The 19,160-nt window shown below is 46.0% G+C and overlaps 1 protein-coding gene across 2 annotated transcripts in view; it reads left to right on the top strand.

The window, feature by feature from the left end:
- CNNM2 (cyclin and CBS domain divalent metal cation transport mediator 2) overlaps window positions 1-17,052 on the top strand; it is a 175,137-nt gene extending 158,085 nt beyond the window's left edge. The window contains exons 6-8 of one of the 2 annotated variants that reach the window (XM_018041157.1): window positions 1,184-1,249; window positions 8,298-8,482; window positions 9,130-17,052. In XM_018041157.1, the coding sequence (XP_017896646.1) occupies window positions 1,184-1,249; window positions 8,298-8,482; window positions 9,130-9,339 (461 nt within the window). In that variant the 3' untranslated portion in view covers window positions 9,340-17,052. The remainder of the gene's footprint in view (window positions 1-1,183; window positions 1,250-8,297; window positions 8,483-9,129) is intronic. The other variant, XM_018041158.1, reaches the window with a different exon arrangement.

Here is a 19,160-nt window from a genome sequence, read left to right as displayed (position 1 = left end):
TCCTCATGTTAGCCCCAGGTTAGCAGAATCAGTGTATAAGGTGGCTTTGAAGAGAAAGCTAGTCCTCTTTGTAAAAATGTAAGTTGTACATTTTTATTGGTCACTAGTTCTTGAAACCTAAATATTAGCCCAGTTCATACTGAACTGTGGATTCATATAGGGGTAAATTGCATTCAGAAAAGGAAGAGCAGGCCTTCCGTATAGAAAGCATGTGAAGCTGCAATAGCCTTCCCTAGTATCTAAATGTCCAGAAGGAAGAGACTTAGCATCCTGTTACTACAAAAGCCCAGCATTTTACTTGACTTTACAATTAGGATTCAGGGATTTGTATATCCATTGAGAGATGCATTAGTATTGTAATCTCAAGATTATGTTTCTATTTGTTATTGTTGATTGCCTAGAAAACCCTGTGGTAATCAGTTATCAAGTCCTGCCCAGTTATTTGTCAAATTAAATCTCAATTAAAAAAAAAAAAAAACCTCCCCAGGAAATATGACCCCTGCGTGGTAGGGCATTTTGTTTGACTTTGGTCTGCTACTCCCAGGAAATCTGCGTATGATGTTCTTTATATATTGGGTTGCCCAAAAAGTTCGTTTGGGTGAGCACTTATGGGAAATGAACGAACTTTTTGGCCAACCCAGTACCTTTCTCTGATACTTTGAATTGCTTTGGAATACTTGGCAATTTCAAACAATCCGGTCAAAGTTACAATCAGACTAATTAAGAGTGTAAATGAATTGAATAACTAATTGCTTGGCAGAGACGGGGATGCTGTAGGCTGTGCACTGAATGAACATCGCGGTGTTTTGGCAAAAGCGTCTTGGGTCATGCTCCTGGGGCAGATGACAGGTCGAGCTCCCAGTCTTTGTGGCTAGCTGTGTTTGAAGTCCTTAAGAGCACCTTTTGAGCTATAAACCGCAATTGGGTATTAATGGCTTAAGAGGTTTCTAGGTTAGTAAAGAAGCATGTGAGTGGAATTTCTCCCGATTTCAGCCTCCCTATATTCCTCTTCCTGGAAAGCAGTGTGTGTCCTCTTGGTTTATATAATATCATATAGGCTTCTGCATATCTGGAACCAAACACTCGTATGAGTAGAACAGGTAACCACTCCTGTCCCCTGATTACAGAGAGGTCCTGTCTTGCCTTTTGAAACCGTCTCACCCTGTTTTTCTCCATTTTTCAGTTCCTTTGTCCCTGTCTCGTACCTTTGTTGTCAGCAGAACAGAGTTGTTAGCAGCAGGTTCTCCAGGTAATTCTGCATGTTTCTTTTTCATAATTCTTCTGATCGCCTCCCTTGACCCTGCCAAAGCCTGTCTGGCCAGGCCTGCTCCTTCTATTAGGTTAAGGCCATTTTCAGTTTTTCTTTGAGCTCTTAAAAGTCCATTGTTCTATGACCTAAGGGTGAGCTACCCAGGAGAGCATTAGCCCTCAACAGATGGCAGAGAGGGTTTGGGAGCTGGGAAGGGAATCTTGAAACATGAGCAGCGATGACACTGGGGAAGGAGAGTGGTTCTAACGTGAGTCACCAGTGTTCTCTGTAAGTCCTACCCACACCGCCAACCTTGGATTTTCGTTGCTGCCCTTTGGTTCTTTGGGTGACCTCAGCAGAGTCATGGTGTGTGGAATCTGTAGAGGCCCCAAACCTTCAGCCAAAAGGCTGGAGGACTGTGAACTTTCCTTGATTCTCCATCCTTGGAGGCCCCAGCATTCCTGTTTCTTTGGTCCTTTTTTCAGATGTCCACGTGAACGAGGTACATGTATTTCCACCCTCCGTCAGGCAGGTGGCCCCACTTCTCCTGTCTCGCTTTCTTCTTTTTGAAATTAGTACAGTGCACATTCTTAAGGAGCTCCTGGTTCTTGCCCCGCAGGAGAATGTGGTCATGCCTTCCTAATATGTCCAGCTGCTAACGAGAACGGCAAAGGTTTAATCTCTCTTTAATTAAAATTGCTGGGCTTTCCTACTTGGTAGTCCAGTTTTTCTGTATTTTGTTCAATACAGCTTCTATTTTAAAATCTGACTGAAACTGTATCTCCTCATCCAGTTTCAGCAAAAGTCTAAAATGCCAATACTTGGTAAAGGAGGCAATACTTACTTGTCTTAGAAGGAACGTTATATTTTTCAGGTCTTTGTTCTTAAAAGATTTGAGGGTGTTTGGCCATAAGATACTAATCAGGCTGCTTGAATCTGACCAGCTGACAGAATATACGTATATACATATATGTATATGCATGTATACATACATGTGTATACATAAACATGTATTTATTTAAATGTATGTTGGTATTTTTTTCTTCCCTTTTTATTTGCTGGTATCTGCTACTGATTTAAAATGTCCTAGATACTGAAGTAAAGTGACTTTTGGATGAAGCTCCTGGAAATGTTGTTTGTGTTTCACTTTTTCGTAGTGATTTCATAGTTCAGCCTGTTCCATCTGATCTAGTCATAAGAAAATCCATTTTGGAGGTCCAGGCCTTCAGGCTGCTGGCATTACAATAATAAGATACCTGATGAATGGAGGTTGAACAACACCAGTGATTTGCAAACAGTTCCACACAGGGCCTCACAGCTCTAAGGGAGGAGGCTGGGCTGTTTCTTGATTGTGTCTTTCTAGCTGACTAGCTAATGACAGGATTCCTGGGTAGGATGAATAAAATAAGCCAAGACCAAAAAAAAAAAAAAAAAATTCTGAGAAGGCATAAGAGCAATTAAAATAGATTTTTTTTTGTAATTATCATCATAAAACCTTGGCACATAAATTTGGCAACAAAACGTGCACTGGGGGGTGGCAACTTGAAGTCTTTGTTATCTTTGGGTGTGAAGACTTGCACATCTCGCCATATGATGACAAAAGGTGAGCGTGCTGGTTTCTGTTAAGTTGCAGAAAAGGTCCTGGAAAACGGTCTGTTGCTCTGGACTGTGGCTGTGATGCCAGACAGTGATTTCCTGGCAAAGGGGAGGGTTTACCTCTCAAAAAACAGAGGTTGGTGGGCTAAGAGGAAGCTAACTGGGAGTCTATAGATACCTTGGGAGACCAGAGAAATTACCCTGTAATCCTCCTCAGGAGAAAAGTAACAGGAGATTGAGAAGCAGAAAGCCTCATGACAGCGATTGGGCAACGCACAGGATCTGATCAAATAAGAAAAGCGCTCTTTAAATGTTTTTATTCATTTATAATTTATTTTTCGGCTGTGCCGTACGGCTTGTGGGATCTTAGTTCCCTGAACCTGGGTCCCCAGCAGTGAAAGCTCTGAGTCCTAACCACTGGACAGCCAGAACATTCCCAAATGTCTTGTTTTCATAACGTTAAATTGAAACTCAAAAGAAGTAAAAACCATTTCAGAAGTATCTGTAGATCTGGGGCTACAGCCTGGGGATAGAGTGATCCCTTGTTTCACAGATGGTTGCATCTGTCAGCCTGTGCAAAGTTACCAGGAGTGCAAAGAAGCTTGATACTGAGGGTAGGAGAATGGTGGAGAGGTCTGGGGTGGGGCTTCGGGGAAAGATTATAATAATGTTAACGAGGCTCATTCATCGGCACTTACTGGGTGTCAGACCCTTAGCTTTACCTTATCTCATGTTGACTCATCATCAGACTGGGTGCTAGATATAAGCCGGGTGCCCCATATAAGCCGGGTGCTAGATAAGGAATCAGGCTTAGCAAAGTCAGGCCATCTGATCAACGTTAGGTCACCTGCGAAATAGAAGATATCTGATAAATCATTAATTTGCCATGTTCTCTTAAGTGGAAGCAACAAGAGGAAGTGCTGTTGAGTTTAATTTTGACCAACAATGGAAAATTGGCTCCTGACATGAAAACTGTAGAGAAAGTTGTGACATGAAAATTTTGGGAGACAATGAACCCATCATATGAGCTTCCTTGGGTACTTGCCATGTTTTGTTCTGCTTGTCGTATTTAAACAGGGGCTTTTGCTCAGTGGTCTCACATGGTGGTCCGGATGGGCTAAGAAAAGATAAAATGCAAGGTGAATGGTTGAATTATTTGGCCCAGAGAAGGAGATTTCAGAGCACTATCTTCAAACTCCTCAGGGCTATTCCAAGTAGCAGAGGAGTGGAAGTTACTCGATAGAGCTCCATAGAGTGGAGAGGCTGTTACTTGAAGTTGAGGAAGCAGATTTTGACGGCTCTGATGACAGACTTTCCTGTTGTTGAAGGGTGGGACCAGCTGAGAGCCAGTCAGAACCACATTGGAAAGAGGAGCCAGCCATCAGATGGGAGACATTGTGCAATTCAGTGTGGGCACTCGGTTGATTGTGCAGTAGGTTTGACTAGAAAAGCAAAAATGGAAGAAACCTTGGTGAGGGGTGGTGGGTTTTATTTTTAATAAAATGTGTTAGAAGCTATGGTGAATGTGCCTTTAAAAGCAGCAACATTAGACTCACCTGGATTTCCTTTCACTTTGTTTTAATGAAAAAGTTCATTGAAGACTGCCCCAGCACCTAAGCTAACCTAATCAAACCTTCTAATAGAGGTTTGATGTCTCCCAGGGTGCTTGACTGTTCTTGCCTTGAAAATGCCATGAACAGTATGAAAAGGCAAAATGACAGGATACTGAAAGAGGAACTCCCCAGGTTGGTAGGTGCCCAGTATGCTACTGGAGATCAGTGGAGAAATAACTCCAGAAAGCATGAAGGGATGGAGCCTAAGCAAAAACAATACCCAGTTCTGGATGTGACTGGTGATAGAAGCAAAGTCTGATGCTGTAAAGAGCAATATTGCATAGGAACCTGGAATGTTAGGTCCATGAATCAAGGCAAATTTAAAGTGGTCAAACAGGAGATGGCAAGGGTGAATGTCGACATTCTAGGAATCAGTGAACTAAAATGGACTGAAATGGATGAATTTAACTCAGATGACCATTATATCTATCTACTACTGTGGGCAGGAATCCCTTAGAAGAAAAGGAGTAGCCGTCATGGTCAACAAAAGAGTCCAAAATGCAGTACTTGGATGCAATCTCAAAAACGACAGAATGATTTCTGTTCATTTCCAAGGCAAACCATTCAGTATCACAGTAATCCAAGCCTATGCCCCACCCAGTAACGCTGAAGAAGCTGAACGGTTCTATGAAGACCTGCAAGGTCTTTTAGAACTAACACCCAAAAAAGATGTCCTTTTCATTATGGGGGACTGGAATGCAAAAGTGGGAAGTCAAGAAACACCTGAGGTAACAGGCAAATTTGGCCTTGGAATACGGAATGAAGCAGGGCAAAGGCTAATAGAGTTTTGGCAAGAGAACACACTGGTCATAGCAGACACCCTCTTCCAACAACACAAGAGAAGGCTCTACACGTGGACATCACCAGATGGTCAACACCAAAATCAGATTGATTATATTCTTTGCAGCCAAAGATGGAGAAGCTCTATACAGTCAGCAAAAACAAGACCAGGAGCTGACTGTGGCTCAGATCATGAACTCCTTATTGCCAAATTCAGACTTAAATTGAAGAAAGTGGGGGAAACCACTAGACCTTTCAGGTATGACCTAAATCAAATCCCTTATGATTATACAGTAGAAGTGAGAAATAGATTTAAGGGACTAGATCTGATAGATAGAGAGCCTGATGAACTATGGATGGAGGTTTGTGACATTATACAGGAGACAGGGATCAAAACCATCCCCATGGAAAAGAAATGCAAAAAAGCAAAATGGCTGTCTGGGAAGGCCTTACAAATAGCTGTGAAAAGAAGAGAAGCGAAAAGCAAAAGATATAAGCATCTGAATGCAGAGTTCCAAAGAATAGCAAGGAGAGATAAGAAAGCCTTCCTCAGCGATCAATGCAAAGAAATAGAGGAAAAGAACAGAATGGGAAAGACTAGAGATCTCTTCAAGAAAATTAGAGATACTGAGGGAACATTTGGAGAAGGCAATGGCACCCCACTCCAGTACTCTTGCCTGGAAAATCCCATGGACAGAGGAGCCTGGAAGGCTGCAGTCCATGGGGTTGCTGAGGGTCGGGCACGACTGAGCGACTTTCACTTTTCACTCTCCTGCATTGGAGAAGGAAATGGCAACCCACTCCAGTGTTCTTGCCTGGAGAATCCCAGGGACGGGGGAGCCTGGTGGGCTGCCCTCTATGGGGTTGCACAGAGTCAGACATGACTGAAGTAACTTAGAAGCTTAGCAGTAGCAAGGGAACATTTCATGCAAAGATGGGCTCGATAAAGGACAGAAATGGTATGGACCTAACAGAAGCAGAAGATATTAAGAAGAGGTGGCAAGAATACACAGAAGAACTGTACAAAAAAGATCTTCACGACCCAGATAATCACGATGGTGTGATCACTCACCTAGAGCCAGACATCTTGGAATGTGAAGTCAAGTGGGCCTTAGAAAGCATTACTATGAACAAAGCTATTGGAGGTCATGGAATTCCAGTTGAGCTATTTCAAATCCTAAAAGATGATGCTGTCAAAGTGCTGCACTCAATATGCCAGCAAATTTGGAAAACTCAGCAGTGGCCACAGGACTGGAAAAGGTCAGTTTTCATTCCAATCCCAAAGAAAGACAATGCCAAAGAGTGTTCAAACGACTACACAATTGCATTCATCTTGCACGCTAGTAAAGTACTGCTCAAAATTCTCCAAGCCAGGCTTCAGCAATACGTGAACTGTGAACTTCCAGATGTTCAAGCTGGTTTTAGAAAAGGCAGAGGAACCAGAGATCAAATTGCCAACATCTGTTGGATCATTGAAAAAGCAAGAGAGTTCCAGAAAAGCATCTATTTCTGCTTTATTGACTATGCCAAAGCCTTTGACTGTGTGGATCACAGTAAACGGTGGAAAATTCTGAAAGAGATGGGAATACCAGACCACCTCACCTGCCTCTTGAGAATTCTATATGCAGGTCAGGAAGCAACAGTTGGAACTGGACATGGAACAACAGACTGGTTCCAAATAGGAAAAGGAGTACGTCAAGGCTGTATGTTGTCACCCTGCTTATTTACTTCTATACAGAGTACATCATGAGAAACGCTGGGCTGGATGAAGCAGAAGCTGGAATCAAGACTGCCTGGAGAAATATCAATAACCGCAGATATGCAGATGACACCACCCTTGTGGCAGAAAATGAAGAGGAACTAAAAAGCCTCTTGATGAAAGTGAAAGAGGAGAGTGAAAAAGTTGGCTTAAAGCTCAATATTCAGAAAACGAAGATCATGGCATCTGGTCCCGTCACTTCATGGGAAATAGATGGGGAAACAGTGGAAACAGTGTCAGACTTTATTTTGGGGGGCTCCAAAATCACTGCAGATGGTGATTGCAGCCGTGAAATTAAAAGATACTTTCTCCTTGGAAGAAAAGTTATGACCAACCTAGATAGCATATTAAAGCAGAGACATTACTTTGCCAACAAAGATCCATCTAGTCAAGGCTATGGTTTTTCCAGTGGTCATGTATGGATGTGAGAGTTGGACTGTGAAGAAAGCTGAGCGCCGAAGAATTGATGCTTTTGAACTGTGGTGTTGGAGAAAGCTCTTGAGAGTCCCTTGGACTGCAAGGAGATCCAACCAGTCGATTCTAAAGGAGATCAGTCCTGGGTGTTCATTGGAAGGACTGATGTTGAAGCTGAAACTCCAATACTTTGGCCACCTCATGTGAAGAGTTGACTCATTGGAAAAGTCTCTGATGCTGGGAGGGGTCGGGGGCAGGAGGAGAAAGGGATGACAGAGAATCAGATAGCTGGATGGCATCACCGACTCCATGGACATGGGTTTGGGTGGACTCTGGGAGTTGGTGATGGACAGGGAGGCCTGGCGTGCTGCGATTCATGGGGTCACAAAGAGTCGGACACGACTGAGCGACTGAACTGAACTGAGGGTGTTTAAAATCCTGAGACGTCCTGAGGCTGCCTTTCAGGGATTTTACTGGGGTCAGAGGCAAAGATAACAGGATTGGCTGAGAAGTGTGAACAGATAGACCTGTTTTGATCCTTTAAAAACACATGCTGACTTAGGAACATTCTCAAGTGTTTTTGCTCCTGGCAAAATGATCCTGTGTTGCCCTCCTGCAGCCTAGGCCTTTATCAAGTAGCTTCTGTGTCTGGGGCCTCACCTCCCCTGACATAGCTTGCAGCCACGGATCTTTACTTATTGGAGACTCAGTGTGTTCATGTGGATGGGGCTGGGAATCTGTTGCAGGAGAAGCTGTGAGCATGCTGTCAGAGACCCTGCAGTTGAGCTTGTTTATTACTTTATGTGGAAAATAAAGAGCTGACTTTGAGTGACATCTGACCTCACTTAAAAGGCAGCTGGTATTTTTTTTTCCCCTCCTTTTCCAGGTGAAAACAAGTCACCTCCTCGCCCGTGCGGCTTGAATCACTCGGACTCTCTTAGTCGCAGTGACCGAATTGATGCGGTAACGCCGACTCTGGGGAGTAGCAACAATCAGCTCAACTCTGCATTCCTCCAGGTCTACATTCCTGACTACTCAGTGCGAGCCCTCTCCGATCTCCAGTTTGTTAAGGTGAGGGAAGGGTGGCCTGGCTGGGCCTGGCAGGGGAAGGTCTGCTTCCCTTGTGAGCAGGAGGCTCCCTGGCCCCTGCACGGAGCCTTCCTTGGTAATTTTGCAGGGGCCCTGCCTCTAGCTCCTGTGCCCCTGCCTCCGCCAGGGAAGACCATTGATCTTCCTGGCTCTGTCCAGTGAGCTGCCAAATCAGATGTAGCTTTCTTTTTCAGGGAGTGAGAGCTGGAGATGGTAAGAAAAAGAGGAAACCTTTACAGCCAGTCTTCACGGACTTCTAAAAAACTTGGAGGATTTGCTAGGGAGAACCCTCAGCTTACCTCCTCCCCCGAGACAGAGCTTTTTTCTCAGTCTGGAATAAAAATGGCTTTGAGGGGATGAGCCAGCTTTAGCTGATGGAAGCCTGTCTCCATTTTCTAGTCTGGGTGGAATTTTGAGACAAACTTTGGATATAGCTTATACCAGTATAAACTGACCTGTTCATAGAGTCAACATGAACTGTAAAAAGTGACTGAAGAATGGTTCTCACCTAGGGCAACTACTTGGGCCCTTCAGGGGATATAAGGTATAATAAATGTAATGCCATGTGGAGAAAAGATAGCCTAAAAATATTATCTTGGTTTGTTTTCTGTACCATCTCCTGGCCCCAGATCTCAAGACAGCAATACCAAAATGCCTTGATGGCATCCCGGATGGACAAGACTCCTCAGTCTTCAGACAGTGAAAACACTAAAATTGAATTGACTCTTACGGAGCTGCACGACGGGTTGCCGGATGAGACGGCCAACCTGCTCAACGAACAGAACTGTGTGACGCACACCAAGGCCAACCACAGCCTGCACAGCGAAGGCGCCATCTAGGGCGCCCGGCCCCCACACCAGGCTGCCGGCCTCCCGCCGTCCGACCGTGAATCCCACTAGTGTGAGCTTGTGTGCCATGCTGCATCCTGCAACGTCCTGACACCAAAGACTCTGTCCCCTTCCTGGAAGCAGCAGTGGAGGCCGGGGAGGGCAGGCATGGAAACCGGAGACAGGAAGTCGACAGCCAGGGCGTGGCATTTCGAGATTATGGAGATGAACTTCTTCCACCCAAATAGAATCATGTTTATTTTTTCAGCTGTACCTTTTATCATTATTCACTCTCCTCCTCCCTCGATTTGCATGAAGTTGAAAATTGTTGCGATTTATTTTTTCCGAGAGATCATGTTTTTAAAAAGTGTCTTTTGCAGAGTTGTAAGTTGTTCTGTCTGAACTCTGCTGTGGCCCCATGATGTGACCGTAAGAGGATGGACTTGTCCCTCCAGTGGCCTCCCTTGGGCTCTCCCTCCCCGCTGCCCCAGGGAGGGGCACCCTTCCTCCGTGCCCCAGTGGGTGTCGCTGTTGAACTTGAAGGATGAATGACACAGACCTGTGAAGGCTGTCGGCCCTGTGGTGGAGCCCGAACAGGGACCCGCAGTTGCTTCTCTGAGCTCAGTGTTGTTTTAAGTTAATGTTTAATGGTGTCTCTTCCCTCAGAAAGGTTTAACATTTGCTTGGAATGCGATTTTGCTCCCACTCTAAGGAATTTTTTTTATCACCAAAATGAATGTTAATGAATTTTAAACTGATGGTTTATCTTTGCAAGAGGCCAGGGTGGATCCCCCTCAACATTCCCCCAGCCTGGGACCTCTGGCTCAGCCAGGCTTCTTCCCCATCTGAACCTCCAGAGCGCCGTCATCCCACCCCACCCCCGGCCTTGCTCTTGTTAACCCAAGATGCTGCTACACAGATGCCAAATGGAAATCTTCCACGGAGCCCTCGAGTAAACTCGAGGTGTGTCGTCCACGCTCCTGCCCTTCCTGCTGGGACGGTATGTGGTTGTTAGAAAAGCAGTCAGACCTTCCAGCTGTGCTCTGCGCCCTGCCGAGAAGGCACGTCGACCCATGTGTCTCACGGAGGGAACTCCAGGGACTGCCAGCCCCTGCCCCTCCATCCAGGGAGTCAACTGTCCCTCTTCCCCTCAGCCCTGGGCCCATGTGGCCCAGCAGGGGCTGTGTGTCCCCACACGAGGACCTCTGTGCCTCCGCCTTGGACTCGGCCCATGCCAGAGAGGCTGCCTGTAACAGCCAGGGTCAGTTTGGTCCCAAACAGGGATTCAGAAACCAAATGTGTGTCATGGCCATTTCATGTGCGTCTCTGTCTTATTTTAATACCAGATTCATCACGTGTAGTGAGATCAATGTCAGGAGGTATTTCTTGAATGACTGAATTCTTAACTCTTAGCTGTGTTTTAAGTGTTAACCCAAGGGACATGTGCATTTTGGGGGCAACATTCATAAACTGAAGTGACTTCCTACTGACCACAGTTTTCATGTAGACCTGTCAGTCCGCGCTGTGTCCAGTCTCTAGGCAAGAAGATAGCGTTTTCTCCACTGGGTCTCACTGCACGAAGGGAAGCCCCGGGGCTAAGCGACAGTTTCTTCTCCTTCTTCCAGGTAGGACTGTGCACCCCAGGCTGGGCACTGGTGGGTGGGAGCTGTGGTGGGGGAAGAACCAGAAACACACTGGGCTTGCCTCCTAGGGAAAAGCTTGGTGGCTCCAGGGTCGCGTGCGTACCCGGTGCATGGCTTCCCCTGGTACGTTGGTCCTGGAGCATCTTCCCAGAAGGTGCCATGTTCCTTGGTGAGGGAAGTACTGCCTCATTTGGTAGAAGTCACTGGGGTGCCCCCTTAGGGGCTGAGTGGCCTGCTGCCAGCACCCAAGATGCCACCAATGGGATGGCACTGCCACCGTCAGGCTTGACATAAAGTGTAAAGGTCTTGCTTTCTTGAGATGCATTGAGCTGAGCAGCCAGCGTGATGCACACTGCCAGCGTGATGTGACTCTGGAACTGGGATTGTCTGTGTAGGGGGGCATGCAGAAATGCGAGTTCCCTGTAATAAGGGAAACCTGGGCCTTGCTGGGGAAGGTTTCTCTGCCCTAGCCCCCAGGCCACACTCTGGGCCGGGACAGCACGTGCTGTCCCAGTGGTGGAGCCAGGCTGCCAAGCCGTGGTACCTCTGGCCTCCAGGATCTCCACCCATCAGCTTCCCCTGGCCCATCTGCTTCGATCTGCCTCCCCACACAGTCCATCTCTAGGCGCGTTGCTCCTGGAAGGAGCCTCTGGAATCACTGTTAGTGTGTTGGATCTTTTTTGGAGTCCACCTGCTCCTCTGAGAATCCTAAAGCCCTGGTGAGAGGATTCCAGCTGCTGGCTCCTTGGCTTCAGGGAGAAATGGATAACTTGTCCACACTGCCAATACCTGCTCAGTGTGGCTCTTTGAAAAGTCCTTTCTAAAGGAGCTGGTGGCAGGAGGGCTTTGCCGTGGGGCTCCTCGAGGATGAAATTTTAGTTTCCCAAGTTCGTATTTATTTTCTATAAACTTCTCTTTATCTTTGATTTTTCATACTGTTTTATAGCAACAGGGAATCCCAAGTAGGTCCTGTCTGGTCCCTGAAGGAATGAAAGCTAACATTTGGCAACAGTTACATCTTCTTTGGGGAAAGCTTAGGACCCTTCAGATGGTAACACTCAACATCTGGGTGATAGATATCTCTTCCAGACCCCACTTTCCTTCTGGAAACTAACTTCAGGCTATTGAAGGAGAGATGCTGGCTTATTGCTTCTGTGAGGCAGGCAAGCAGGAAAATGACTTGAGCTTAGAAGGTCTGTGCAATTCGTGTCTATAAAGTAAACGGGAGCAGGGCAGATAATTGAGATCTTGATGTGTGGTGGCCAGTCCTTAGCACCACCGGTGGATCGTCCTCTCTTTGGGCTGCTGGCTTTGTAAGCGTGGGTGAGGAAGTGGGTCAAGGAGCAGACACAGGGCCTGGGGTTCTGACTCGTGTGGGAGCCCTACTGTCCGGCCCAGGGCCTTGCTCTGCTATTCAGCATCCTCTGGGGCCCCTGCAGTGAGCCCTGGCTCTGAGGGACCAGACAGGGCCACCTCCTGCTCCTGAGCAGCCATTCTGGCATCCTGAAGGTTCCTCCTGTAACTAGATTCTGTGTGTTCCTAGGTGTTCCCAGGACAATCTTTTTCTTCATAAATGAGACTTCCTAGTGCTTTAGAGGTTCTCTCTCTTTTAATTCTCTGTTCATCTTGCACATCAGGCAAGTCCAAAATCAAGTGTTTAAACTTTTAGGAGAACAGAACCTTAAGATTTGTGCATGGAAATTGGAATGTTAGTCAACTTATAGTTAGCTTAAGCCTTGGTTCTTACATAATTTGAATTTGAAAGGGCACCCCATGTAACTTCCCTCCCCTCCCTCCTCACCTCACTTCTGGAAGAGAGCTCAGTGCCCATGCTGACAGGATTGTCTTCCCTCGGTGGGAAGAATAGGGCATCTTGCCATTTCCTAATATTATTTCAAGGAACTTTTGTGCACATGTTGAATGTAAAACTTCACACTATTATGGAACATTAACTGTGAATATATTGACCTGTGCTGTCCCCGGTACCATACAGTTAAAGGACCAGCTTTTCCATGTCTTGGAAAACAGTGCTAGGTACAAAAAGTACATTTCCCTTAGGAAATGAAGCAACAGGAATTTGGGCTAAGCAGGGACCATGAACTTCTGTCCTCAAATTACCTCAAGTTGAGGAGCAGACCTGAGTAGGCCCTGGCCCCCTGAGCCCGTGTCATGGCTGGTCAAAAACAAAACCCTGAAAACCAGCCAGGGATCTGACCACTTTCTCCTTTCCTGGGCCAGGAGACCAGTATCCCTCCAGTGTTCTCCAGGGCCCAGTCCAGGCAGAGGACTCACCCAGGCTGGCACAGGAAGGGGCTCACCTTGTTCCCTGGGCTTCTAAGCAGGAGGCCACCAGGGAGGGTTGGCCTGGGGCATGTCCCATGACACCAGCTCCTTGTTAGCACGAGGGCAGGAACAACTCCCCTCTCCACTTGGATCCTAGAGATGGTTTTTCTTGCAGAGTGGTGGGGACTGCCAGATGGAGCTGGGCAGTTCAGGGCGTGGAGCTTTCTGAAGTGCCACTGCTCACTTTCTTACTTGAGGACGTGGGCTCTGGTCCCACCCAGGTCAGGTGTGGTTGTGTTATGGCCTCCAGACTAGTGGTGCTTCAGGCTAGCAAGGGCATCTTGGAGGGCTGGCAGGTTAATGCAGAATTAGGGGGGATTTAAGAAGTTCAATATGAAAGTGATTGGGAATTCAGAAACTCTTCCCATGTAAACGTTATCAGTGAGCAACCTACTCAGTGGATTTTTATACCTCAGGGCCATTTGCAGATTTCTATCTTTCCACATTTCTTTTGTATTTGAGTGGGCTGTTAGAAGAGATGAGTTTGGGGAATGTTGTTCATTTGCTGTTCATTGCCTCTGTGGCCAAGCCAAGACTGCTCAAGGCTGTGACGGTGGGCCTTCCACCTCCAGCACGTGCAGGCATCTTTCCTACAGGGAGCGCTTATGAGCTGGCTTTCCTCCTACCCTGTCTGGAGATGCCAGGAGTCCCTGGTCAGCCCTGAGAACAGGAGGGAAGAGGGCAGTTCACAGCAGCTGCAGCACTTGAGGCAGCTTTCCATCCCACCATCTGGGGCTGGGGACCTTCTTTGCAGACTTCTGTGGTTGACTCGGCTCAAGTAAGCTTTCTCTCTGTATATGCTAGAGCCACTGACATCATCTCAGAAGAATTGTTTTAAATATCGGGCTGTACTTGAAGCAACATGGAAACAAAAGGTTCCAAGTGGCAAGAGAGTAAAGTTCTAGGAGTTTGCATGCCAAGGTTTATATGTACACAGATCCAACACGCACTATAAAACTTGAGTACCCATTTTCAAGTTTGAATACCCACTGGGTATCAGACATGAACGACTTGGAAGAATGACTGAGAGTACTGTGTTCATTGGCAGCATATCTTCTGGATTTGCTCACATCTGACCAACAAGGATTCATTTGAGAAGTGGGCCCGTATTCCTCTTCAGACTTACCTGGAGAGAACTATCAAGTGTGGACCTGGAGGACCCTGGGTGCCTGCCCTTAGGTTGGGAGGCGCAGGCCCCTTGGGTATAAACAGCTGGTTTCAGGCTCACAGAGCAGAAGGGAGAGGGAGAAAAGAGGAAGGCCTCAGGACTCTCATTCCCGAGAGCCCAGCCTCACCCTGGTTCATTACTCCCCATGTCTAAAGTCTACTGTGAAGGTGGAATGTGTCAGTCCATTGACTTTTCGTTTCCGGAGTCCTTTAAGTCCACAAATGTATATGCTTTATTTTATATTATTATTTATTATGTACATACGCCTCTACTGTTAGTGCATCGTCTGTGACTGAGATGAGATCTGTTCCCGAGCCCCTCATCCATGGAGCCCAGGGTTCTGTTGTCTTTCAGAGTGGGTGAGAAGGACTTTTGTTTGTTTTCGTCTCTTACGTTGGTCCTAGTGTGCCAGGCCCTTTATTGGACCCACCTCTGTTCCTGACAGCAAGTGTTTTGAGATGAGGATGGAGGCAGGTCTCGTACTCCACAGCAGGGCCTCTTCAGGGACCTCTGTGAAGTACTTTAGAGGTGGTTTTGTGGTGACCGGGTCTGTTCTCTAGGCAGTGGTACAGCATGGCTTTGAGGCCAGGGCCTCCACTCCCACACTCCGAAGCCAGGTTGGTGGCCTGGCCCCACAACAGGGATGGTCTCCAATTCCCACCTTGGATCACAGGATCCATCTCTGTGCACTGGGGAAGCTGCCTGCCCACTTGGGCTTCTGAGATGCCTTTTCTTGGTTTTGAGGTCCAATGCCAGCACTGCCTTGGCGCCTCACAGAAGACCTGCTTTGAGTCTGATTTCTACCCTCCTTAGTCTTTACTCACTGTATCATAGTGTACATTTCATGCTTTGCAGCAGCAGAGTTTTCTGAACACAATTATCTAGAGCTGTGTCCATAAACCTAAATAAGCACAAACGACATGTATAGGTTTCATGAGCTGATTGTCATAATGAATGCATTTTATAATTCAAATGATGTTGTAGATTTACAATCTATTTATTTTGTATCAATTTATTTGTAAATTTTGTGATTGTTTTAAAAGGTTTTTGTTCATTTCTATTATTCTATTTAGATAAATGATTTCTGTTCACCCTTCTAGCGAATGTGTGTTCCCTCTCTCCCCTATCACCTCTGCCAACACAGGCCTAGTGGGAAAGCTGGGATTGACTGTCACCAAGGCAACACAGCAGGGCATTTCCATTGAATGTACACTACCAAGTCTTACATTAAAAGAGAAGCAGGTGCTAGAACTTGAGCCTCCAACTTCCAGCCTAGTACACCAACTTCCAGCCAACAGGAGGGCCGTGTTCTCTTTTTCAAGGATCGTAATCTGTTCCCCATCAGTTCATTTTAGATAAAGATGCTGGGGTACCCACTGAAACTGCCCCAGACATTTGCAGCTCCACCACTAAAAACTCATTTCAGCTGGCAAATATCTTTAACTGTTTTTTCCCTAGGCAAGCCCAGAGGCTTCATCCAAGCCTCTCAGTTGGCTCTTAAAGATGAAAATGGCTCTGCAGATCTTTCTCTGTGATGGGAAGCCTAAGACAATGGTTGCAAGAGGCACAGATGGTCTACCAAGTTAAAATCAAGGGCATGAGTGTGGTGAGTCATGGTCAGATGCTCTTCAGGATTCCGTGGGCCTGCCTGATTCCTGTGTGAGCCCCATCCTCCTCCTTACCCTTCTCGCTCACGTGACCAGGTCCTGAAGATCTTCCGATCGAGGTTCACGGACCCTTTGTGATCTGTTCCTAGACCACATCCTTTTGGATTCCTTTTTACCTCCCCTCTGTCTCAGTTCTACATTCTTCTGAGAACTGAACTTCTCAATGACTAGTCCCTTGTTTTTCCTACCATATTGCTTTAACCATGATGTTCTTGATCTGTTTTACTTACACTAGTCCTGTGGACTGCAGACATTTTAGTGAAGAACTGCTGACAAACCTGGCTAAGACACCACCTGACCTAACCACCTCTCCCACCTCCCCCGTCATCACCCCCAATTTCTTGAAAGTGGAAGAAGGTAGAGCTACATCCCAGCTAAGTGTTATCTTCTTGGGAGCCTGTTTGCTCTCCTTAGAAGAGCAGAAAGCAGGGCTAGGGAAGGAATTCTCTCTAACATGTCTGCTCCCAGTTCGCTGCTTTGCTTAGTTTTTCCTGCTTTACTCACTTTGCCTAGGTGAGTCCTGAGCTCAAATCAGGAAATCCTCAAAGGAAAATGTCATTTTTCCTCCTGTGAAGATGAGGTTTGCCTAAGCCTTCCCTTTGCATCCATGGGGTTGCCTGCATGTTGGTTCATTCCTGAGCCGTATCATGATAAAAACTCTGGGGTTTTTATTTCATCTCATGCATTATGCTCTCCAGCGCCTCTCGGTAACCCAGCACTTCTGAGGACAAAGATAGTGATCAGATGGTCTTGTAGAGAAAGTGACCAGTACAAATGACCTTTTTGTAGCCTGGAGTTGATTCTTGGAAACACACTTTTTGAAGGTAATTTAATAGATAATTCCTTATTAAAGCCAAAATGTTTCATTATATGAGATGGCTAATAAATGTTTGGCTTCTTTGTATGATTGTTTTATCGTTTTCCCTCCAAGATCCTCACATCTCTGCTCTTTCAAAAAGTCCCAGAACAAAGCAGTGGTTATAGTGCCTCTCTGTGACATTCTGGTGGCATGACATCTCCCCTAGTGGATGACTGTGAGGCCTAAAGATGCAGGCGGAATTGGGTACCAGAATTCTTTGTTAGAGAGCTTTTCCTGCTAGGATATGAGCGACTACGAAGCACTCAAACAGTAGGCTTACACATGGCAGGAATTTTAGATGAAGCCAGCTTCCCTGTGACAACTCTAATACATCACTGACCCGAGGGCAGTGGGTCCAAAAACAAAGTTACTTGCTTCAAAATGCCCATACCCACAAACTAACCATTATCTTTGGTGCAAACCCTCTCGCAAACACTGAACACTTTTTTTCAGTGCTGGGAAGGTGTGCGTGACAAGTCCTCTTTCCAGTTATCTTAGGAACTTGTGAGACTTGGAAGGACTAATGCTGTCTTTCATGTGAAGACTGTGCACTCAGCTGCTTGGGCTCGTGTGTGTGTGATGCGGTTTCCATTGGCCTAGACTCTTCAGCCTCATCTATAGTCCCGGCCAAACACGGCTTTGGGAAAAGCACAGTGGGAGACCAGGGCATTTCGGTGAATATGTATGTACCTAATTTGATTCATGAACCAATCTGTCTAATCCATAAAGTGGAGCAAAGGTATTTTATGGGCAGTGACTAGACAAAAATTTTCTGTCATTTTAAATTAGAAAATAGAATTATTTATAGTTAAGAGTTGATGAGCTTGAGAGGAAGTATTCTGTGTTCACTCAGGAGTCTTGGGTTAAAGCTCTTTAAAGGCACTTAAACTATTGTTTATATTTTAATTTTTATCTACCTTTGTGGGAACAAGTCAGATAGTTGTGGCCTTGGGAGGAAGACATGATGTCTGAGGGCAGGGGAGCAATGCTTGAAATTGCCAGGCTAAACAGAAAAACAGCCTTGTTCGTTCTGCAGGTGAATGCTCTCTCCATAGATGACTCGCCCTCTGCTGGGCCTCCACGCTCAGCAGAGAACGCCGCGCTCTGCAGTGAGTGCTGCTGCTCTCCTGCTCCAGGGGCGTGGGCTGGGGCCGTGTGGGTTCTGGGAGGCCACTTGGCTGCTGTGCGTGCGCATGTCCTCCCTGGCGGCAGTGCACTGAGTCTTGTTTTCAAGGCTTCTCAGGTAGCCCCATGGTTGAGGCTTCATTTTCAGGGCCTCCCAAAGCTGCGTATCATTTGAAATTGTTCCATTTGAGGAAAAACTTTAAGAATAGCTCTATGCTCCAGTCACCAAGAAAGAATGTCATGAGAAACCTAAGTGTTGAGACATAAACTACTGAACTGAAGAGTTGGGATTAAGTGTATGGCAATAGTTAGATCATAGTTATCATTTTTCCCACCATCAAAGAAAGGTTAAATAGTTTCCATAATGTGGAATGTGGACAAGGCTCCTACCCTTAATGTAGACTTAGATATGCCGTTGTTTGTCTCAGGCTATTTGTGGTGAATAAGCGGAGTATTTTTAAATGCTGTGGCAGCCTTGGAAAAATTGCAGGGCTTTAAAGTTGCTGACAAAATATTTCTTAAACAAATAAATCTGATTTAGGAATATCTAAACATGGACAAAGTACTTTTAAATCTGACATGTCACTGCAAGTGGCTTTTTAAAGTGGTTGCTTAAAAACAACACTAACATGTCGAAAGGATTTGTAGCTCTTAGCTGTTCTGTTAAGACCTGCTTTTCCTAAAAGCACCTTAGAAAGGTTATTTTAGGTCTCAAAGGATCTTAAGGTCTGAACAGAACACTAAACTTTCTTGGCTCTCAGTAACTTCTCTAAAGTACACCATTCAAGTTTTGCCTGACCACCTCTGTAGAGATGTGCGTGCAGGTGCGTCCTTCTGCAGAGGCTGGGCTGTGTTCTGACCAGCTGCTGGATATGCTGGGGCGCCTAGGGCCTTAGAGTCTGAAAGTAAGTGGTGTTTACCATATACCCAGGAAACAAATTCTGAAGAGTTGGGAGAGCTTCCTCTCAGCCTAAACACCTTAAATTTTTTGCTTTTTCTAAAAGAAAATTACAGTTTTATTATAATTT

This window comes from Capra hircus, chromosome 26 (genome assembly GCF_001704415.2).
Source record: "Capra hircus breed San Clemente chromosome 26, ASM170441v1, whole genome shotgun sequence".
NCBI classification, from domain to species: domain Eukaryota; kingdom Metazoa; phylum Chordata; class Mammalia; order Artiodactyla; family Bovidae; genus Capra; species Capra hircus.
The sequence above is the reverse complement of the archived record's forward strand: the minus strand, read 5'-3'. Positions and strand labels throughout refer to the sequence as shown.